General features: G+C 51.0%; 1 protein-coding gene across 2 annotated transcripts; it reads right to left on the reverse strand.

The window, feature by feature from the left end:
• Window positions 1-3,526: 3,526 nt before the first annotated feature.
• On the reverse strand, window positions 3,527-23,018 carry STRIP1 (striatin interacting protein 1). Of its 2 annotated transcripts, XM_025288124.3 has the most exons (22): window positions 22,734-23,018; window positions 20,255-20,324; window positions 19,461-19,535; window positions 18,904-19,038; window positions 18,484-18,604; window positions 17,647-17,715; window positions 14,969-15,075; window positions 14,738-14,865; window positions 14,352-14,447; window positions 13,320-13,502; window positions 12,729-12,946; window positions 11,672-11,737; window positions 11,503-11,566; window positions 10,335-10,406; window positions 9,769-9,843; window positions 9,476-9,573; window positions 8,160-8,286; window positions 7,851-7,951; window positions 7,043-7,109; window positions 6,384-6,488; window positions 5,570-5,774; window positions 3,527-4,403 (listed from the first exon to the last, which is right to left on the reverse strand). In XM_025288124.3, the coding sequence occupies exons 1-22, from the start codon at window positions 23,004-23,006 to the stop codon at window positions 4,156-4,158; spliced, it is 2,703 nt and encodes a 900-aa protein (XP_025143909.2). In that variant the 5' UTR covers window positions 23,007-23,018; the 3' UTR covers window positions 3,527-4,155. The 2 variants fall into 2 exon arrangements, with proteins under 2 accessions (XP_025143909.2, XP_006065030.3); XM_006064968.4 differs by lacking the exon at window positions 14,352-14,447 and having other exon boundaries at window positions 22,734-23,015.
• Window positions 23,019-23,119: the final 101 nt, after the last annotated feature.

The following is a 23,119-nucleotide window of genomic DNA, read 5'->3' on the forward strand; positions in this document are numbered from 1 at the left end:
GGACCCCAGAGCAGTGGGGGTGGGGCCATTCCCTGCTCCCAGACGCCCCAGGAGCATGTCTGAGCTGTAGGGCAGAGACGAAAGCCAGGACCCTTTCTTGTGGTTTCAGAGTATTACCCATTCTATCCTTCATCCCCGCTTTCTGCCTTATCTTCCTGGAAGGCAGGAAAAAAGCAGGCCCGGCCCTCCCACCCTCCCAGTAAACACAACCACATTGCTCAGAGCAGCTTGGCCTCAGCTAGCAGCCCAGCTCCCCCCATCCTGGGCCTCCTCCAGGCGTGGAGAAACCCAAGCACACAAAGACTCCAGTGGCCAGCACTGTGCTTCTTCCCAAGGAGGGTGCAGATCCATCAGATGGATGGATCTGCCTAGTCAGTGACAAGGCTCAATCACCCCCTGCCCCTGAGGACACCAGTGTCTTCCTTCTCTTCCCTTGAGGGCCTGGCTTCTGAGGTTCAGGTGTCCTGAGCCAATGTCCATCAGGAAGGGAAGAGCCTGGGCAGTAGGGAGAAGCAGTCCCAGCTACCACTGATGAGCAGCACCACCTTCCCCCAGCTGGTCAAAGAGGAACTGCGGAGCAAACCCACCCTTCTACTTCCAGGGTTAAGAGCACTGCACTATAAGCTTCTTCATCTAAGGAGTAGCCAGCAAGATTTTGGACTGTCTCACAGAAGATGATGCAAAGAGAAAGATTAGTTCTACAGATACTGAGTGCCCACTTGAGCCACGTCTTATGCTGGCTGCCAGACATAGAGCGGTGGTCAAGAAAAACCACAACCCCCTCTCTCTCACAGCTCAGAAAGAGGGAAGAGGAAGGAAATCTGTGGGAGCAAAGGAAACAGAAGTGAGAAAGAGACAGAAAGTAAAGAACACAAAGTCGAGTCGGAGATCAACGCAGCAAGGGCGGGAGAGGCGGGCAGGGCCGCAGCGGGCCCTGTGTGGGAGGGAGGCCCTGGTGGGGGAGGGCACAGGGAGGCCGGAGACCAGCTGCTGGCCCCCATCCAGGGGCATCTGCCCACAGCTCATATTTTTCTGTCTAGTGACAGCCAAATGAAGAGAAAGCTAACTTTACAACCGCCCACTTCACACATAATGAATATGAATGGGCATCCCAGAGCCTGTTCCCTGGGATTATCTGTGAGTTGACGGGTTCTCCCACTGACTGGGCCATCCCAGCCGGCCTGTCCCCTGGCTGGGACTCGGGCAGCCCTTCCACCTGCTTCCCATTAGCCGTCCTCCCATCCTCCCCTCCTCCTCCTCCACACCCTAGGCGTCTCACCCCAAGACACAGCCCCCAGGTCTCCAGACGCCCCTGCCCCCAGTCTCACTCCAGAGGCAGCCTTACTCCTCAGCCTAGTCAAGGCCAGGTTGGGGGCTCTAATTCACCCTTTTAGAAAAGGAAAAGGGAAGTGGCCCCACTTGGAATCTTGAGAGGAGCTAGGCTTGGTCTCCCTTTGCTAAGGCTCCTCTCCGCTCCTGTGGGTCCCACCTAGAGAAGCCCTAAATCTTGATCCTGGCAGGGGCTCAGACACCAGACCCAGAGAGGAGAGCCCTAGCTAGCATGCCCTTCAGTCTCAGCTTCCAGTCTCAATCCAGCATCAGGAAATGCTTCTTATTACAGCCATTCAATCTTCAGCCCCAGGCACTCCCAATCCTTTACACATCAGCCTGAATTATAACCCCAATGCACAGACCCTCTGCAGCCCCAGACAGGAATGGAGCCCAGCATCCTCAGGAACTGGGCATTTCCTGTATCCAGCAGGGGGAGAACAGCCTCGGCACTGGCTCATCCCTGCTGTGAGCACAAAGCATGCGCTCCGGGGGCCCTTGTTCCTGATGCTGGAGCCCCCTGCCTTCCCCTCAACAACTGAAGGCTCCCCTCGCCTTGCCCCTTCCCCAGTAGGAGGGCACTGGCTGGGAGCAATGGGCCCTGTGAGGCCCTCCAGATGTCTGTCTCTACCACATTACTGTTTCCACTTGCTTTTCTGGCAAGCTCTCCATCGACTGTGAGCTTCTCAAGGAAAGTAACACTGTGGTGTCTTGTTCACCTGGACACCCAGGACACCCAGAATGGGCTCAGCCCACACATGGCTTCAAATGGCCAATCTGCCCAAAGCACTGTCTGTGGCCATGGTTAAGGCCCTTCCCCTCCTGGACCAGCAGATGTAGGAGTCACCTGCCCAAGATTTACTGGCCCGTGCAGCTTTGATAGTCTTTGTTCATTCTGCATAGATACAAACATATTTACAGACCTTTGCAAACCAAGAGAGAAAATGGCACCTTTGTTAAGGTGATGCTTCAGAGGAGAGATTGGGGAAATAAAAAACCAGGAAGGAGGTAAAAGCCTCTGCTAGGTGGGTTCAGGGAGCCAGGCTGCATGGTGAAATAAGAATGTGAAAATTTATCTTACTCAAACTGCAGTCTCAAAATACACACTTGCTATTGATCCTAGTACAAAATAGCAGAGAATCCATCATGTACACATAAATTGTATTGAATCCCCTTGTCCTGTGTGAGTTACTTTGTGGTAAAGGACAATTGCAGGGACCTTCCATCTCCTAGGCCATGTGACTTACACACGGAGCACACTGCTGGTTCCACCAGGCTGCTCATAATCACGCTGGTGCGTCAATGCCTGTGCTGGAAGCCCAGCTCTGGGCCTGGACTGAGGCTCAATGGGCAGGTACTGAACGAAAGAGCCAACAAAGGGGAGAATTCCCCCAGAATACATTTCCTTTATAAGTCAAGACCCCTTGGAGACTTAGAAAAACCCCATACGTGGCCTACAAGTAAGATAAGGAAACTTGAAGCAGTTCTGAAAAGGGGACACCCTTTCTCAGCATCAGAACATAAGATCCTCAGAAGCAGAGCCTCAAGATCGAGCAAGGTGGAGGCAGACGTATCCGGGGATCTGAAGGCTGGAGGCAGGCTCCAGGAGGCCTCACTGACGATGAGCACAAAGGTGCGCCCTTCTTCAGCCACACGGGCCTGCCAACCCTCTCTTTCCCAGGACTCCTGATGGTCTGCTTCCCCAAGCTTTGGGTACTTAAGTCTCCTCTCAGTCCCAAGCACCTGCCCAGTGAGGGCCCAGGACAGACCCCTTCTCTGATCTGGCCCCTCCCCTCCTAGTACTGGAATTGGTTTGGCTGAGGCCAGCTCAAGGGTGTGACCCAGAGAAACCTGGGGCTCCTAGTGCAATTATCTCTAACCCAGGGGGGTGCAAACAACTTATCACTTCAGCAACCCTGAGCCCTGGGGCTGGAAGCCCTGGAGCAAAACCAGACTAACTGGGGCAAGAACACTTGGGCTAAGTACCAACTCCCCCTCTGCTTCTCCCTCAGATGGGAAAAGTGGGCAGTTTGGCAGGGACAAGCGGGTGATCTATCAATGCTGGCAAGAAAGTCCGCTTTCTAGACCTGGAGGAGATGTTCAGGGGCCATGTTTCCTGCAGACAAGGCAATGGGCATTGGTTTTGCTTCCTTTTAATGTAAACAGACTACACAAACACATTAAAAACCTCAACATGACACGAGAATACACACAGATTTATATATAGATATTTACAGACCTTGCACACCAAGAAAAAAAAATGGCCCCTCTGATTCAGGGAAGCTGCCTCTCCCCTAACCCTATCCAAAACCAAAGTGCTGGGGCAGCGGCAGGAGCCTCTGCAATTGCTTCTGGATGAAACCTAGCAAGAGGCTGGAATGACATCAGAAACCCCCAGAGCAAGGCCAAGATTCCGCTCTAATCCCAAGCCCTCCTTCTTTGGCAAGCTAACATGCCAAGGATTTGCGTCTCAGAAGAGTGAGCATGACCCCTAAAATTCAGACATGGTGCATTCCCAGCCCATTCCAGCCTTCGGTGGAATGACAAAGGAGCTGCAAATAACTATGTCCAAGAGAGGAGGGCAAGGAAGAGTGAAGGAAGAGAGGATCTCAAGCAGAGAGATGACCACTCCCGAGCAGGACCCTGGGAATCAAAGAGAAGCCAGATCCAGACTTGCCCACCAGCCCAGCACTGGCTCGGAAGGGCACAGTAGGGATGTGCTGCCACCTGGAGGAGGAAGGCAGCACTGCAGCAAGGAACCAGGACAGCCCCTGGGGTACCTGGAGATCACCCCTTCTTTCATTTTCAGCCTCCCACCCAGGAGCCTCACTGAAGCAGCTCTTCCCAGGAAATGGGCTTGGAGAAGACCTCCCTTTCTAACCAGAGGTCATAGTTCATCTGGAAGTCCTCAGGGAGGTCCACCCGCTGGCCCAGGACACTTTGCAGGCAGTTATCCACAGGCAGAAAATCGGGGTTGCTGTGGGCCCGGTCATAGCGCCGGGCGTTGAAGCGCTCGATGTTGGCACGGAGGGCACACTCCTCTGCCTGGAAGTCCCAAGGCCGGGCATCGAGATCTACAATGAAGCAGGAGGACATGTTATGTTGAGAGCCAAAGCCTTGTGGCAGCTCCCCTTGGGGTCACTGCAGCTCAGGGCCATACAGGCTTGGGCTTGGACTGTTCAATGTCAACCAGTAGCAGGAAACCTCCAAGCCCAACCCTCGGGAAGACTTACAGAACTTCTTTCCTAGGTACACAGGAAAGTCAGGTCAAAGGGGAAACGCCAGAGCTATGGAAAAAGAGGCTATACAGCAGTTTATGTGGATCTGCTGAAGGAAAGCCAGGAGTACAACACACTTCTCTGAAAGTCACATTCCCCCTGGCTCTCCCAGATAAGAGGCAGGAACCTGCAGACACCCCCGTTTGCTTATTCTCTCAAATCCCTGACCAGGTGCTGTGGGCCACCTTGGCTCTGTACAAATTTAGGGTGTTGGGAGTGCAGATGCAGTCACGTGGCCCTGGTGCCGTGGTCAGGAATTCTAAGGGTGTGGCAGCATGCCTGGGGGTACCAGGAAGACCTACTCTGCCAGGGAGGCCAAGGTGGGAGGGGAGGAACACGTGTAGATACTGAGGGGTACAGGGAGGCACCCTGCCAGGAGAGGGAACAGAAGTCCGGGACAGGATGGCCAATGTGCTCAGAGCCCTCGGTGTGATGGAAGCTGGGCTGAGAAAGTGGGACAGATTACAGAGGAGGACAGGGAGGGACCATGTATGGGCCTGATGCGTTAAGAGTTTGGCTCTAATTCTTCGGGAAATCAGAAGTCAAAGAAGGATTTTACTCAGAGAGATACCACCACCGGATCTGGGTTTTATAAATATCAGTAGGGCAAAGTCTGAGGCACTAATGAAGGGAAAGGAACTAGAGGCAGGGAAGCCATCAGGAGCTGCGAGAATTTCGGTGATCAGAACCAAGGCAGCTGCAGGGGTGAGAGAAAGGACGAGAGGTCAGAGAAAGTCTTGTGACAATTCCTGGTAAAGGAAAGAGGAGGTACAGAGAGGAGCAGGGATGACCACAGACAGAAGCCTGGCAGTTTCTCCAAGTCCTTCCTGGGCTTCCCTCTCTGATGCTACAGAAGCAGGAGCTGGGCACTTCCAGGTTGGTTGCTCGGAGGGAAACTTAAGAGCAAAGGGAGAGCTGTCGCCTGCCCCTACCCCTCTCCCTTGCCTCACACGGAGCCTCACCGTTGCCGTAGGCCCAGTCGTCGTTCAGCCGATGCCGCACCTTCTGGTAGATGGCCGACATGGTCTTCATGTTGCTCTTTCGCCACTGCCGTCCCAGATACTTGGTCTGCACCTTGAGCAGCTTCAGCACATACAGCTGCATCATGGCCTGTTTCACTTTCAGGGCCCGCTTCAGGATGGGGGCTGACTTGAACACCACCAGCATCTGGAAACGGGCACGAGGGAGGCTGTGTTGAGGGCAGAAATGAGCCCTGCTCTATCGTCCGGGCAGGGTGACCAACTGTCGCAGTCCTCAGACTGAAGAGTTTCTTGGGACATATGACTTCCACTGAAGTCTCCTGGCTAAAACTAGGCAAGTCCCAGGCAAACCTGGACAGCTGGTCGCCCAAGTATGGGTCATTCTGGAATCTGAAGAAAGCTATGGATTCCACCACCCGAAGGATCCCTATGTGCAGGTACATACGATTTCAGGGGGTTAGTGGGCCTCCCCACCCAAGGCATCCACAGAGTTAAGACGATTCTCAGAACCCTGGTTATGTTACCGGTGGAGATTAGGAGGCTATACAAAATTCCTTCTATATTACACGTGAATTTGTCTCAGTGCATGACTGCGCGTCTTCCAGCTTCCAGTTCAACTCATCAAGGAACCAGGGATCCGCCCTCAACATGTAAGAATGTGGCTACAGGAGAGTTAGGTGAGGAGGATGTGGCTGCTCCAGCAACCCTGGGGACTCCCTGCCCCACGTGAAGGGGACAGGACGGTGTGTGGCACTCCAAGCTCTGGGACTCGTGCCTGCTGGCTGTGCTGACTCACCATCGTCCTTGAATGCTTCCATTTTGTCAGCTTGTTCAAGATCCGAAGCAGATTGATACAAGAAAAGAGGTTTCTCCAGCAAAACTGGTTATTGTCACCTGCTTCCTGCAGGGAAAACCCAGGAACCATTGTCCCCTGCACAGCAGCAGGCACCCCACAGTTTCCCAGGCCCTCCCATATATGACCTCAGCACTGCTGGGTCGCTCCACGTGGGCACCAGGAACCCTCTCCTCTCCTCAGCCTGGGGGAATGCCATCCCAGAAGCTGGCAGAGGGTAGGGGGTGATCCTGAGAACCTTCCTGCAGGAAACGTGGAGCATGACATTGGCGGCTCTGGCCTCAGCCCCCACTACCTGGGGCACCCAGGTTCCCTCAGAGCTGTGGCCCCAGAGTTCCAGCGTGGGGAGAAGGAAACAACTCGACCAGGTGAGCTCTGGGTCAGCAGCCCCTGAAGACCACAGTCCTGACAAAATAATTTCTAAATCCAAATGTTCCTACAAGGTCCCCTCCCTGGTCCTCCTATGCAATGTCAGTGCTTCAAAAGCCAGGCACTCAACAGTGAGCTGACCTGTGAAGACACCTTTCCCCCGGGTGAGGGGGCAGGCTCTCCGGTCCGGCCCTTACTCAGAGGGAGCGCTGGGGCAGAGGCCAGCTACTCACCAGACTCTCGGCAGTCAGCTCTGGCAGCTCGTGCACCACGCAGTGAGGGTAGTCCAGGACAGAGATGCTGCAGGGGGCGAGAGAGCAAGGCACCCACCATGAGCAAGGGCTGGGGCCTGGGGAACGGCCGCTGGCTTCTGGCTTTCCTCTCTGGCTTGCCGGAGCAGAAACAACAATCTACCTTGTCTGCACTACCCTGATAGGGAAACACCGGCTACAAGAGCACTCATAAGACCCCTTTGTAGCCAGAGACAAGCTTGTAATCTTGTGAGGGGTGGAGAGAGCACGCTATCCCTCACAGCAACAAACCTGGGGCTGGGGGTAGACTTCTCAAGGCAATTAATTTACACCAAACCCCTACTGGAGACTGTGTCTGGCTAACAGCTCAGCTTGTGGTGTATCACAGTGACAAGCAGTCAGTGTCAAGTACAGCTGGCACCAGGTGACGCGGCGGGGTAAGAGCAGACAAGGCATCACAGTGCACATGGCCGAGCTCCTGGAGCAAGCAGGCAGCCCCGCCAGGCTCCTCAAAAGAATGGGGGACACAGAAGGACTGAGGGCAATACTGGAGCCCAGGATGAGAACCTCCCACCCAGGCATAGACAGACTGAGTCACCTGTCACCAGACTAGCCAGACGCAGGTTTGACAAACTGACGTTTTCTACAGACCACGTCTCTTTCATCTTTGGGTCCTGACATCTGGCAGAGCACCAGCTTGTGGATGCTGACTGGGCTCAGTGGAAGAGGCCAGCTAGGAGCCCTGCCATCTGGCCATACCCACCCCTTCCTGATCCCTGGTCCTTATCACCTGTTCTTGGCAGTGATGTAGGACATAATGTTTTGATTGAAGAACTTTAGGATCAAAGGGATGCAGTTGGCAAACACCAGGTGCTGGGCCATGTACTCAAACTGAAAGCAATAGGAGAAAAAATAAGCATGCTCCTTGGGATCTCACCCTTTCTCTAGTGATAAAAGGCCTCGCATGGAGGACTGTTTATCTGCACATTTGCGCAGAGCTCAGGGAGGTTTGAAGGCCAAGCCTCTGTTCTTTGGGGAAGGAGGAGCGGCACTGCCCAAGGCCCTGGCCCCGTGGACAGAAGGAAGGGGCTGTAGATACCTGATAGACGTGGTTCAGCTTGAAGTGTTTCAGCAACAGCAGCAGGACGGCAGAAATGGCCTTAACGATGACCTCTTTGTGGCGGTTCACATCCACTCCCAGCTTCATGCTCTGCAGCACTGTGGTGCTGGAAGCACAACCCCTGGTGAGCCCCCAGCACGTGCAGCACCTCCTGCCTGGCGCTCCCAGGAGACAGGACTCCTGAGCCTTCTTGGGGCAGAGCTCCCACCTAACCCTCCACCCTACGGACATCTCAGAGGTTAGGCCCGGCTCCTCCCACCCACCTCCCAAGCAATCTAGCTCAGTACAACTGACTTCTTCCTTCTGATGCCCCAAACATATTCTTAGCCTATTTCCCTGCTTTTCCTCCAAAAATGAACTTCTCATCTCAAGATCTTCCTTAGGCTTCTGCCACCATATGTACTTGTGTTTCTCAGAGCATGTTCTGCTGGAATACCAGCATTTTAAGATGGCTCTTGTTATGGGGAAAAGGGGTTCGGAGTCAGATAAATTTAGGAAGTATTTACTTAAATCAGTTTCTTAATTTAGGAGTTAAGTTCTTAATTAAGGAGTTAACTATAAATCTTTATAAGAGGAGATTTAATATTTGAGTCTGGAATCCTTTTTCCAAGGACCGTCAGATGGCCTGGAGTTCTCTAACATCCCCTTTGGTGTTAGCCAACCCTCTTACTCCCTTGCTGGCTGTCACTGCTGGACTCAAGTGGCCAGCCCACCAGGGAGTTAGGCTCAGAGCTGGGCAGTCCTGGCAGGCAGGCAGGAGATCAGGTGCCCAGGTCCTTCTCAAAGTAGAACGTGATCTGAGTTTGTACTCTCACATCAAAAAGATGAGGTCAGGGCCCCAGGGAGGAAGAACCCCTAAAGATTTCACTATCACTCCGAGACATTCAAAAATATTTTTCACGCCAGTTCACTGGTGAATAGTAAGGAATCTACACCCAGCTCCAATGGCTGATTTTTGCGCAGAACCTAAAACTGTATGTCCTGAATGTCCTAATCATTTAACAGAGGAGGAATAGGAAGTGACTTCTCCAATTTACTCAGTCGCAGAGTCTACACTAGAATCCAGGCCAACTAGATGAAAGTGTCCTCACAAGCAGTAAAACTAAATATTTCACCCAGTACATTTTCTTTCTTCTAAACCAGGAATACCCTGAAGTTAATCTGCAGAGAAGCTGAGCTAATATAACAGCAGCAGCAACAACAAAACCAAGAACCACCAGCACCCAGCAACAGTGGACTGAAAGGCAAACACGTCCCCTTCTGTACATCCTCAACACTCAAGACTTGACACTCACGGCATCTCCTCAGGCAGGACGTCAGCTAGGATGTTGATTGAGTCTGTTTTGGCCTTCGAGGTGGGAGCTGCGGCCAGCAGGATCTTCAGTAGCGCTATCTGGCGAGGAGCAGACATTCACACAGCATGGCTGAGAGGGCCCCAGGCAGCACAGACTCCTGAGAGGCGGTGCTTTTAGAGGTGCTTACGGGGCAAAAGGAGGGGCTCAAGGACACCGGCGGGCATGCTCTCAAGGCCTATGTTGTGGGGCGGTGACCCCATGGCAGGCAGAGCTGTCAGGAGGCACGTACTCACCATGTACTGTGGCAGGCTGGGGAGCAAGCCTTGGTAGAGAGTTTCTGCAGGCACCTGTTCAACTTCCTCTTCTCCCTTTCAACACAATGGGTACAAGGGGCACTGATACAAAGCCTGGTCCCGACAATGCTCTCCTGAGCCAGCCTGCTAGCTGGCTGGAGGAGAATCTGTAAGTATGGATGTAAACAACAATGCTAATGATGATCACAAACTTTTACTAACAAAATGTGCCAGGTACTTCACTTGTAAAGACACAATGAATCCTTCCTACAACTCTATGAAGAAAGTACTATTGTTATTTCCATTTAACAGGAGAGGAAGGGAAAGCAGAAGGAGATCGAGTACCTTGCCTAAGTTCCCATCCACCAAGGGGTGGAGCTGGGATTCCGAGGCAGGTGGTGGGCCCAGAGTCTGTGCTCTTACCCCTGCACCCAACACGCAGCAGCCCTGCAGCAGGAGCTAGACTAGGAGCTGTGTGAGGGCAGGCCAGGGTACTCTGCAGCCTAGGCCCATACAGTGCTGGGAAAGGCTGGGATCCTGTGAGCTGAGGAAGGCCCCCAACTCACCCCTGAGAGAGGAGAGCGAAGGTACTCCTCCTCCATCTGTGCCTGGACCTCTGCAATCGACGTGTACTTGTGCTGGAAAGAGAGGGAAAGAGGCATTAGGGCAAACAGCCTGCATTCTCTGGCCAAACGCCCACACCTGGGAAAGGCCCCATGCAATTTTCTTCAAACGTCATCTTCTCAAAGAGGGCTAAGTCGCCACAGAGATCCTGAACTAAAACCCAAACCCAAAATATTTTTCTAAGTGGGCACCTATCTCTTAAAACCAGTATAAAAAAAGCACAGAACAGGTTAGGGGGACAAAGGCAAATTAAAGGAGAGAAGAGGACTTTCAGATAGCTACAGCTATAGGAGGAAACTTAAAAGCAGAATCAAGGACTCAAGTACTCAGAATCAAGTACTCAAATACGCAAAAAGCCTAGCTGCATGAGGCCCACCTAGTACTACAAATTTCAAAAATATTTTTCAAAAATATATGAACATTTATATTCCAGATACACTCTTAGGGGACACACCTCTTCCTCATTGTGCTGCTTCCTCCCATTGGAGGGACACGTGTGTACCAAACACCCTGGTCTCTCCCCGCCGCCCCACCACTCACTCCTCCCCTTCCTGACTGGCCAGTATGGGAGGAGGAACAGGACAGTCTCAGCTCCACCTCTTTCTCTTCTCTCTTAAGGAAAAAGAAAGCCTGTGCACTCTTCTGCTCCTTGCCTGGGCTGAGCAGGGCTCCAGCCCGCTCTGGTCTGGGTGGGCGAGTCTGCCCAACTCTGGAAGGGAGGTGTCAGGACACCTCCCACAGCTGTGCTCTCACAGCACTCCACTGGCAATGAAGCTGGCATCTGAATCTCCATCTGCCTACTCCTCTAACTCAACTCCCTGAACTTGGGCAAGGAAAACAGAGGCTATTTCCTAAGCCCCTTAAAACGCCAACTGTCAGTTAATATAATCTTTAATGGGTACCCCAGTAAGTATCCAATAAAAAAAGCTCAGTTAAAATAAATAAAATGTATGAAAAAGTGTTTTCAAGGATACTGCCACTGTCCACCTATTCCTCTACCCCTGGTTCCTTCAGGCAGACAGAAGGCTAAAAAAGCTTCTGCCAACAGGCTGGTCTCACTTTACTCACTTGGGACCAAACTAGGCCAAAAGCTTACCTGAAGCCACCTACCTGTTTCAGAGTCTTGATGCTTTCGTGGATTGGCCTGGGCAGCCCCACCACTGTGTTTGTGTCACTGGAGAACAAAGGCCCTGTGTTAGGTCCGGGTCCTCAAACACCTGAGGCCGGGAGGGTGACCTTCCCACTACCTTTCTTTAAAAGGCACTCAGATCATACTCACCTGCCCAGAGTATAACCTATGAACTTGCTGCGGCTGGACTCGAGGAACATCTCAATGTCTTTCTCTCTGCCAAAGGAAAAGACTGCGGCTTTCTTACAAGTTACCTCAAGGCATCATGGTTAATAAAACATGGAACGTCCAGAAATTGTGAAGCTAAAAGAAAAAGTCTCCCACAATTGTTTTTCTTTTTAAAAAAAAGAAAATAAAAAAAAGAAAGAAACCTTCAAACTATTTTAAGGTCCTTCACAATGCTGTTGGATCAATCCTCTGAAAACATATTAAGTGTAACTAATTAACTCATAAAATTAAGGTGCTACATCAAACTTAAAAGCGTACTTTATTCAAGCGTACTTGATGTTAATAACAAGTCTGTCAACAGAATTTCTCAGATACTTTTGAAATTTCCAATTACAGCTGTAAACTACTCATTTTTTCATATGAGTCATATTGTCCTGTCTCAGACCATTAGGCTAGCTTGCATTTTCTGATGACTTGTTCTGTATTCCCATCACAGATCATTGAAAACTGGGGCTTTACTTAGATGAAGAAAATGACTTCTATATCCTTTCCCACGTTCATCTATTTCTTAAGTTGATGCCCTTTTAAACAGATTACATTTATATGCATACAGGAACCTTCACATCCATAGATTCACACACATGTATCTCAAACATCTTAATTATGGTTCTAAAGAAGTTCTTCCTTAATCTATAATTTTCTGTCAAATATCATACACAACCCCTGGGAGAGTGGAGATGGGTTTACTTAAATGTCCTTGTTTTAATTTTTTTCATATTTCCTTTCACTAGTATCGCATCTAACCAAGAGCTAATCCACATTACTGACTTGAGAGCCATGTAAGGGCCTCTTTGTGCCAGGCCAGCACCCTGACACCCCAGGACCAGCACTGGGCACTTCAAGAGAGGCTCATCCCAAGGCCAAGGACATCCTGGCCTTGCACAGGACCTCATGTGACAACTCAGGCCAGATGCCAGGCCTGCGGGAATGATGACTCTGGTTTCAGGAGTGAAGAGCGTTTGGGAGGTCTGAGACTCACCTGACCTTGGGAGCCCACGGGAGCCCCTTTGGGCAGGTCAGCCTGTCGGTCTGGGGGTGCTGCAGTGGGGGAGGCATGACCTCATCCCGCTCAAGGGGGAACGTCTCCCCCTCCAGACTGTTGTCATCATCATTCTCCTCCTCCTCCTCTCGAGAGTCATCAGCCTTGTAGGGATCCCGCTCGTTGAAGGCATCCAAATTGTCCTGCTTTATGAGTGCCTGAAAGCAGAGGAAGGGAGGTCAGACAAGAGCGAATCAACGAACGAGAAAGGGGCATGGAAGCTGCAGAGGCAATTACGTAGAAAGGTGGTAGGAAGACAGCCAGAAGCAATGGAAAAACCTGAGAGCAAGTCATGGTCTCGGGCCCAAGTGACAAATCAGTTCTTGCCCCAGAGTCCCTCAGAAGTGCCACATCCTAAGTGCCCACTAGATCCTGGCCCCTGGGCTGGGGACAGTGTCCCTGCCTTAAAGGCATGCACACTGACGCTGATCAGAGGGGACTTGCAATAACCTGGGGCTCATCCAGGGACCATGCCACTGCACCTGTGCACCCTGAGAACCCTCAGGAGTCATGGGGACCTTGTTGCCTCACCTTGTGCTCCCGACGGCCCCGTTTCTGCTGCTGCTCAATCAGGTCGGAGGCAGAGGCCGGGGGTGAGGCAGCCCTCATGTTGCGGATGACCTTGATGCTGTCCTCAGGCAGCGGGGGGAGCCCCAGGATGGCGCGCTTCTCGGCCTTCATGCTCTGCAGCTCCTCAAAGCCGCCCAGAGTGCACTGCATCAGACAGGTGTGGAGCCAGGTCAACATGTCCATAAGCCAGTCCCTGTCTGTGTCAGGCTCGAAAGCATCTGTGACACCACGTCTTTACAGAGACCACACAACCTCTGAACAAGGGACTGAGCCCACCTCCAAGAGAAGCAAGTGACATCATCATGGGAGAGGAGAAAGGGGGGTCAAGGAGGAGAGACACATAGGCTGACAAAGCCTGGCGCAGAAGCACACGTGGCTCTGTGCGGCCCACAGACTCATCAAGTAACAACAAAGCTGCTTGAAGAGCTTAACCCTTCAAGTTCCTAGAAAAGTAGGTGACACTCAAGTGCTTCAAACGCTGTACATGCTAGTCTTTCGAAGTTAAATTGGGAATATATTGCTGGATGCTCAAATTAAGAAAACAAAAAACAAAAAACTTCATCTAAACAGCCCTCTAGAAGTAAAACCCCAGTAGAGCTCAATGATTTTAAGCTGCTTCATTTCACTGTTTCTGAGCAATTCAATTGCTTTCCACTCTGGCTTCAATGAGGCTTCATAGGCAACCAACAGGCTTCTGGCCAAGATGCAACGTGTAGACCACTCTGAAGGGGCCTAAACTCACTGAGCTCTGGCTCCGCAGAGTTGGCCTATTATGGAAGATGGGAAGGTGAGGCCCAGGGAGAGCAAGAGTACAGACTCCAGCTCCTCTGTCCTCCCAGCAAAAAGGGCTCCTGGTCTGGCATGGGTCTGGCTACTGAGCATGGCCCCCAAGCCAAGGGTGATGGCCAGCATGCTCTCCTGGACCCAATCCTTCCCTACCTAGAAAGAAAGTAAGCCACCATACCCTGAGGATAATGTAGGCTCAGGGCTCACCCTTTCTTCTTTCCAGTGACATCTGACTGAGGGGCCCTTTATACCAGCTTTAATCTTGCCTCGAATCATTTTACAAGCTCCAGGTTCAAGAGCAGCCTGTCTGGGGAGAAAGTGTTCCATGATTGCAGAAAACAGTTTCCAGGAACCAGGGAACCAACCACCTATTCTGATTCAAACACAAGTCCTCTTTGGCTGCTGTGAGCCCAAAGTGACACTTTTTTGTCATTTCCTTTCAGGACCCTTCTTTCAGAGTTTTTTTTTTTTTTTTTTTTCCAACTAAAGCAGTTATGTATTCATATAATTCAATATCCAAAAGGATACACAGTGAAAGTATCCCTCCTCCCCTGTCCCCTAGCACCCAAGTTCCCCTTCAAGGAAGTGCTCACCAACACTGTCTTCCAGAGCAGCAAGAGAACCTTTTTCATGGGGAAGTGAGGCGCATGGCCACTGCAAAATTTGGTCACCATCCCAAACAGCATGATGGCAAATGGCTCACTGTTGTACAGCGGGGAACCTGGGGGACACCAAGGTATCAGGACCTCTGGCAGCAACAGGACCCTCCCAAAGCCCTCCAGCCTCCATTCCCAGGGCCTCCAGCCAGGGCCCCAGAGTCCTACCCAGCTCAGCCCTGAAGGTCTGTCGCATCGTACTCCACTCGGCCTTATCACCCTCACACTCCTGGTGAACGGTCTCCACAATCAGGTACATGATGTTGAGCAAGACCCTGGGAATAAGAGGCAGCTCATAAGGGGGCAGAATGGGGGATCAAGGGAGCACCCCTGGTTTCCTCACATCCCACCTGACATGAGAAAAGCCTGCACACAAAGGCTGGCTGGGGCGGGGGTAGACGTAGGGCTGCGGGGACTGTAAGGTAGAAAAACTGAAAGCTCAGTCCCACAAAACACCTGTGATGTTTCCTTCTTTGTCCTTGGTGCTAAGGTTGGGACCAGACCTTCTATTCTGTGTTTCTAGGGTATGAGTGCTTACTCAAAGCAGATGTTTAATAAATGGCTACTGAATGGATATCTGGACATGAGCAAGAATGGCCCAAAGCATTTACTACCCTAAGCTTCCTGGAATGAGAAAAACAGAGGCAGGAGTGAGCTGCCGAAGTGGGTGTTGGATCAGACAAAGCAGAGGATGGTCAAGGTGAGAACAAGCAAGTGTTTACCCCGTGATGGAGTAGAAACAGGAGCGAGCAGGACGATGGCCAGGGACCCTAACTACAGTAGGAAACGTCACCAGCATCTAATCTGAAAACTTCCAAATTCACAAAAAGAGGTGGATTCTAATCCTCACAAAAATGGAAAGGTAATCTTGCTGTTTAGCAGCTGCTAATCACAATGGTGTGATCACTCATCTAGAGCCAGACATCCTGAATGTGAAGTCAAGTGGGCCTTAGAAAGCATCACTATGAACGAAGCTAGTGGAGGTGATGGAATTCCAGTTGAGCTATTTCAAATCCTGAAAGATGATGCTGTGAAAGTGCTGCACTCAATATGCCAGCAAATTTGGAAACTCAGCAGTGGCCACAGGACTGGAAAAGGTCAGTTTTCATTCCAATCCCAAGGAAAGGCAATGCCAAAGAATGCTCAAACTACCGCACAACTGCACTCATCTCACACGCTAGTAAAGTAATGCTCAAAATTCTCCAAGCCAGGCTTCAGCAATATGTGAACCATGAACTTCCTGATGTTCAAGCTGGTTTTCGAAAAGGCAGAGGAACCAGAGATCAAATTGCCAACATCTGCTGGATCATGGAAAAAGCAAGAGAGTTCCAGAAAAACATCTATTTCTGCTTTACTGACTATGCCAAAGCCTTTGACAGTGTGGATCACAATAAACTGTGGAAAATTCTGAAAGAGATGGGAATACCAGACCACCTGACCTGCCTCTTGAGAAATCTGTATGGAGGTCAGGAAGCAACAGTTAGAACTGGACATGGAACAACAGACTGCTTCCAAATAGGAAAAGGAGTACGTCAAGGCTGTATATTATCACCCTGCTTATTTAACTTATATGCAGAGTACATCATGAGAAATGCTGGACTGGAAGAAACACAAGCTGGAATCAAGATTGCTGGGAGAAATATGAATAACCTCAGATATGCAGATAACACCACCCTTATGGCAGAAAGTGAAGAGGAACTAAAAAGCCTCTTGATGAAAGTGAAAGAGGAGAGTGAAAAAGTTGGCTTAAAGTTCAACATTCAGAAAACGAAGATCATGGCATACGGTCCCGTCACTTCATGGGAAATAGATGGGGAAGTGGAAATAGTGTCAGACTCTATTTTTTTGGGCTCCAAAATCACTGCAGATGGTGACTGCAGCCATGAAATTAAAAGACGCTTACTCCTTGGAAGGAAAGTTATGTCCAACCTAGATAACATATTCAAAAGCAGAGACATCACTTTGCCAACAAAGGTCCGTCTAGTCAAGGCTATGGTTTTTCCTGTGGTCATGTATGGATGTGAGAGTTGGACTGTGAAGAAGGCTGAGCGCCGAAGAATTGATGCTTTTGAACTGTGGTGTTGGAGAAGACTCTTCAGAGTCCCTTGGATTGCAAGGAGATCCAAACAGTCCATTCTGAAGGAGATCAGCCCTGGGATTTCTTTGGAGGGAATGATGTTGAAGCGGAAACCCCAGTACTTTGGCCACCTCATGCTAAGAGTTGACTCATTGGAAAAGACTGATGCTGGGAGGGATTGGGGGCAGCAGGAGAAGGGGATGACAGAGGATGAGATGGCTGGATGGCATCACTGACTCGATGGACTTGAGTCTAAGTGAACTCCAGGTGTTGATGATGGACAGGGAGGCCTGGCGTGCTGCGATTCATGGGGTTGCAAAGAGTCGGACACGACTGGGCAACTGAAATGAACTGAACTGAAACTTGGGACACAGCCAGGAAACATCCTGACGTTGTCAGGAGTAACCCCATGCAGATGGGCAAGCTGTGCTTGAAAAGCACAGCTTATACATGGCTGACACAAGGAGCCACTTCGCATGCTTCATCCCGATACAAAAAGCTACTCCACCAAGCTTCTGGGCAGCAGCGTGGGCAGGAGGCCACACTTATACTAAGTGGGTCCACCCTGATTTCCTCTGGGGGTCTCATCCCAGGGCCCACCCAGGGAGCCCTCAGTAGGGCCTGCTTATCATACACTGAGCCCATCACATCCACAGATTAGCGCGTGCAGAAGAACAGCACACACAGCGAGGAAACCCGGAGCCCCTGCCTGCCCCGCCCTCCTTCTCCAGCTATCGCTCAGGGAGCCCAGGGGCACTGCTCGCCTCACCTCAGGTCCGTGCTGTCCGCCAGAGAGATGGCTGGCTTCCTCACCGCACTGCTGCAGGCAGCACTGTTGCTGTGGGAGAGACGTGAGAGTCAGCACCTTCCCCCAGGCAGGAAGAGAAGTGGTTCCCCCAACAAGTGCTGCCCAACAAGGTGATAAAACCCTATGCGATGCACTTAGACTCACAAGAGCCCACAGGACCCAGTGGGCAAAAACTCAGGCCCTGAACCAGACTGCCAAGGTTGGAATCGTGGCTCTAACACTGCCTAGCCATGTGCCCTTGGACACTCAATTTCTCCATGCCATAGATTCCTCATCTGCAAAATGGGGACGGTAACAGCAGCTATGTCATTAATGAATTAGTACGTATAGTGTCCTTAGAACAATGCCTGGGACCTGCAAGCACCCAACGAGTGCTTTTACTACTGACGGTGTTTTCCTTAGATGAGCAGCAGCTGGCCTGTCCACCAGACAAAGGACTAGTGGAAACAAAGGCCAGAGCAGGTGCTGTTTGAGCTCATGTGCCAGCCTTGTGCCCAGTCTCCTGCTCAGGGGAAACTCAAGGCAGTATGCAGGTTCACAGTGAGAGACCTTTATCTTTTTCTGGAGGAGCACTGTAGGCCGGCAAGAGCTGCACTGTCTAATGAGCTCTTTGGTGTTAGCGAGCTGTGGGCCCCTCATTGGTCTTCAAGGTTTGGGTCAGCATCTCGCCTATTATTCAAGCTGGTTGGTCAGAACAGAGCCCTACGTGGTCCATTTAACCCTCTCAAAACTGCTTAGTTCTGCAAGCTGTGCCCCTCTGCCCCCCTTCCCCCACTTAAGCCCCTCAGAAGAACTCACTCTATTTCCATGTTCAGAAGCTCCACCAGAGCGTTGAAGGTGCCCACCTCCAAGAGCAGAAAGGTGTTGTAGCGCATCCAGGACTGAACCTCGGCCTCTGAGCTGCACTCCCCAAAGGTGCCTGCAGACACAGGGCACGGCTTGCTGCGTCCCTGCCTGCATCTGACCGGGCAGCAGACACAGGGCACGGCTCGCTGTGTCCCTGCCCGCATCTGACCGGGCAGCAGACACAGGGCACGGCTTGCTGCATCCCTGCCCGCATCTGACCAGGCAGCAGACACAGGGCATGGCTCGCTGCGCCCCTGCCCGCATCTGACTGGGCAGCAGACACAGGGCACGGCTCGCTGCACCCCTCCCTGCATCTGACTGGGCAGCATCACTGAAGCTGGTGTCGGGGGTCTCTGGGTGTCCACTCAGTACCTTGGGCAACATAGAGAATCGCCCGAGCCACCTTGAGCCTCTTCTCCCTGGCAGTGACCTCCAAGCCATCCAGGAGCCTCATGGCGTGGGTGCGGTGCTGGTTGGTGTCCAGCTCGGTCCACTTTTTATCTGTCACTGCCAGGAGAGAGACTGCTTAGACTGGAGCCCAGAAAAATCCTCCCAATGGAACAGACACCATATTAACCCATCAAATTCAGGACTGCCACAGGACCAGAAGCTCAGAAAGATAAATTACTCCTTACATAAGGGAGGAGGTCACACCACTGCCCCATGAATTTGAAGTGTGGTTGAAATACTGCTATTTTGGGTGCAATTTTAATTACATAAAGCTCCCCCCATGATACACACTTCTGAAAAGCCCCCACCAGAGTACCTGCAAGCCCACCCTACATGTCACATCCGGCCTGGAATAACCATGGTTCAGCAGGCTTCTTAGGCCACTCCAGGATGACTGAGGTCATTCAGATGACTAAGAGAAACCTGTAGCTCTCAGGATGCAGGGTGAAAGGAGCCAAGAAGTAGGGGAATCGTCTTACCGTGCATCCGAAAGTCCTCCTCAAAGCATTTTCGATTCATCAGGAATTCTGGTCCTTCCGTGTAGCTATAGAGCTCTGTCAAGAAAAAAGGTCATTATCTCCATGTCGATGTCCCATAGCAGGGCCACTAGTAGCAGAGAAGGTAAGGTGTTTGCCTCCAGGCCCAACTCTGTCCCTGAGTCACAGTGACTCCTGGATGATGCTATCTAATTACTAAGGGGGTCTCAGTGCTCTAATGTGCACAATGGAATGCTGACTACCCTTGCAGCCAATAACCAGATGCCAGCTAGGCATAAAGCCTGGCATTTCCAGTCCAATGCGCATTGATCCCACCATGCTATGCCAAAGGCTGACTGCCACCATGAACATGTCTCTCTCAAGTGGCATGAGAACAGGGCCTGTACCATGCAGGCTTGAGAAGCAGCTCAGGCTGATTTCATACTATACATGAGCAGCAGTGGCAACAACAGATGGACACAGAGATAGACCCACTCACTGGCATTCCTCAGGACTCCTTGTTCGAGGAGAGACCACTGTCAGGGGGACTGTGTATGGCCAAAGAACATCAATGTCCACAGTGGGACTGGGCCACAGCCAACTGAGCTGACCATGCGGAGATGTTTCATAAAAGTAAAGGACAAGTCAAAGTTATGAGATATGAAGGGCTTGAATCTAATAATAAGTTTCATATATACATATCATTACTAGTACTAACTAGGAGATAAAATGAACTCCAAAATGATACTCACTCTCAATTTTATTAAAGACCAAGTAATAGAAGGCCTCTGCCTTACCTGAGAGCTCTGCAGCCCACTTGTCTGTGTCAGCATACTCAAACTCCAGGTCTGGAGACTCAGAATAGCCCTGTTGAGAAAAGGAGAGTTATGTAAAAGATCACCGTGTTTTCCAAAGGAACAAACACACATGCTTCCAGAGACACCACTGTGTTATAGGACATCACTGCCTTCACTTTTCTGACGTTTTATCACAACGTTTTTGTCTTCTGGGTTAGTTCGGCTCTCCCTACCAAGCCCTCTCAGAGTACCTTGCACTACTCCTTCATGGCACTTACCATAACTCGTAATTATACATGCGTCTGTGCATCTGTTTAGTGTCCATTCTCACCAATGATTTCACAATGCTCAGCACAGTACCTGGCATGAATGACCGAATGAAGAGCGTATACTCAAATAAGTACTTGTTGGATAAATGAACACTAAAGCGTCCATGTGTTCCATGCAGTAAAATGATCATTCCACATGGTACGAAGATTTTAGAAGCCTTGTTTCTTTCTGGCTAGTGGGCTATCAACAGCTCACTACAAAATAAGTATTGACACCCTCAGTCTTCCTGCCTTTCTCTCAAATTTCATCAAGAACTGACAGAGAAGGCAGCAGCTGAACAGAAATGGCTTCCCTCCCACACATAGGAGAGATTATGGCAAAGAATCTTTTTACTGCTGGAAATATGTGAGTACTGAGAACACACCATCTGGGAAGCCTTGTTCTGGGAAAAGAGAAGAGGTGAAGAAAAAGGCAGTCCTCAGCTTAATTACAATCTACTTAGGAAGACAATGACCACCCACAAAATGACATAACATACCCTCAAACATGAATAACATAAATAACTCTACTTCTTATTCAGAGGCAACAGACTGCACAGTTTCATAAGTTCCTGAGCTTCAGTTTCTTCATTTATGCAATGAGGATGACAAAAATCTATCTTGAAGGTTTTTTAAGGACTAATCAAAATGATGTGGCACACAGTGGGCTCTCATCAAACACCTGCCTCCCTGTTCTGCAGGCATGCCTCAGCCTCCCAGCTGGCTGATTTCAGCTTTGACTCAAAAGAGAGCTGTATCAGTATTTCTAAGAAAATAGATTTTGGCAGGTCTTTCAGCTTAAATGTGTTCACTGAATGACCTTCCATGTGTTCAATCTATATAGAAATTAAAGGGTAGAAAGTACATTTAATGGAAACACTTAGGAAAATTTTTAACTATTTAACAACTATGATGCTTCTGATGATGAAACTGGATTCACCCCTACCACTTTAAAATCCTCCATACTTGAAAAATTATTAAGAAGTCACCACTGATGTGCAATCAGCCCATCATGCAAGGGCTCCTAAAAGGTCGGTTTCATTGCTTTTTCAAATAATTCACTTCAAGCTCAGAGTGTATCTGACTGGAACTTGTCAAATTTTGATGTCTGACCAGAGGTTTGTTCTTGCCAACAAAAACCAAGAGCTTGAGAGGTACTGATTTAAGGTGTCTAAACACAGCATCATCTCTCAGGTATGACCTGATACATTATATCTGGACAAGAAAAAAATGCCTTCTCATTAATAAGCACCTGACTGCTAATCAGCCTCAGATGAAAGAAATTTCCTAGTAAGTGCTCTGGGAACATGCTGATTAAGAAGCCCTAAAACGCTGCTACCGTGTGTGTCTTCATTCATGAATTCTACAATGGAATGCAGTGGGAGTAATTCTTTAACTCGGGGTGAGGTGACTAGTCAGCTCCAGACTACGGTGTCTCCGGAATGGGAGGAACAGCCCACTAACGAAAGAAAAGAGATGTTGAGCCCCAAAGCCTGTTTAAGTTATTTCTGATCTTTAACAGTTCAGCATCGGGCGGACTGGGCACACCAACCACCGGGCACTGTCTAACCGTGGCCTGAATCTGCAGTGGCTAAGCTCAGAGCAGAATAAGACTGTTCCCCTTTCCAACCGTCGCGACCTACAGGCGCGTAGTATTGATACTATTAGTGCTAATTAATTAGCTCAGTCCTTCTCGGAGGTGCCTTCCCGACCCTCGCCAGTCCCTTCCTAGCCCACACACGCCCTCCACCGTGCGCCGCGGAACCTATAGGACCAGAAACTGGAGATGATTAGGGGGTCTGGGGTGTAGCCGCCCCGCCCCTCTAGAGCGCACGCAGATCACTGACTCTTCACCCGAGAAATGGGGCAGGGGGCGGATTTCCGAGGGGCTGGGGCCCGGAGGCCGTGCCCACAGCCCGGGCCTCAGAAAAGGCGACACGGGCTCCGGGAGGTTCTCCCGGTCGGCAGAGCTCAGGGCGGGGACCCCAGCTTCACGCCTCCGACCCCCGGGGATGCCTGCCTTGCTTCCTGCTCCTTTCGCTGTAAATGACAACTCCCCTTGCCGAACCCTCCAGGAAACCCAGCCTGGACCCGAAAGCGGCCCCGAACTGGGGCCGGGGTCCACCGCCGCCGCCCGCCTGGTGCTAGCCTCGCCCCCCGAAGCTCCTGACCTCCGAGTCTTTTCGCTGGTTGCGGTTGAACTCTCGGGCTTTGCCACCAGGCAGGAGGCCTCCGGCGGTCCGCGGTGCCCCAGGTGGAGGCTGCGCGGTTGCAGGCGGCGGAGGTGGCGGCGGCTGAGGCTGCTTGTTGTTCATGATCAGCGGGCCGGGAGTGCCGGCTGCCGGCTCCATCTTGGCGGCTCCACACCCCCGGCTCGATTCACTGACCATGGCTGTGATGCAACTCTCGCGTGATTTCCTCCCGGAACGCGCCCTGGTCGCCATATCAAGTGTGGCGGCAAATGCCAGAGCCATCTTGACTGCCCAACACCTCGCGAGATTTTCTCTGTGAAATCTTATCCTTCTTGTAGTTTCTGTTTCGTTTCCAGTTTAGAGAT

Source organism: Bubalus bubalis, chromosome 6, assembly GCF_019923935.1.
Source record: "Bubalus bubalis isolate 160015118507 breed Murrah chromosome 6, NDDB_SH_1, whole genome shotgun sequence".
NCBI lineage: Eukaryota > Metazoa > Chordata > Mammalia > Artiodactyla > Bovidae > Bubalus > Bubalus bubalis.

What these genes read in the sequence shown, in the direction of transcription:
- STRIP1 (XM_025288124.3), bottom strand. Translation starts at nt 23,006, where the DNA reads ATGGCGACCAGGGCGCGTTCCGGGAGGAAATCACGCGAGAGTTGCATC. An exon ending in GGAGGACTTTCGGATGCACG is followed by an intron (nt 19,039 to 19,460) that starts GTAAGACGATTC and finishes CTCTCCTGGCAG; the next exon opens with TGACAGATAAAAAGTGGACC. An exon ending in AGCTGACTGCCGAGAGTCTG is followed by an intron (nt 6,489 to 7,042) that starts GTGAGTAGCTGG and finishes TTTTCCCTGCAG; the next exon opens with GAAGCAGGTGACAATAACCA.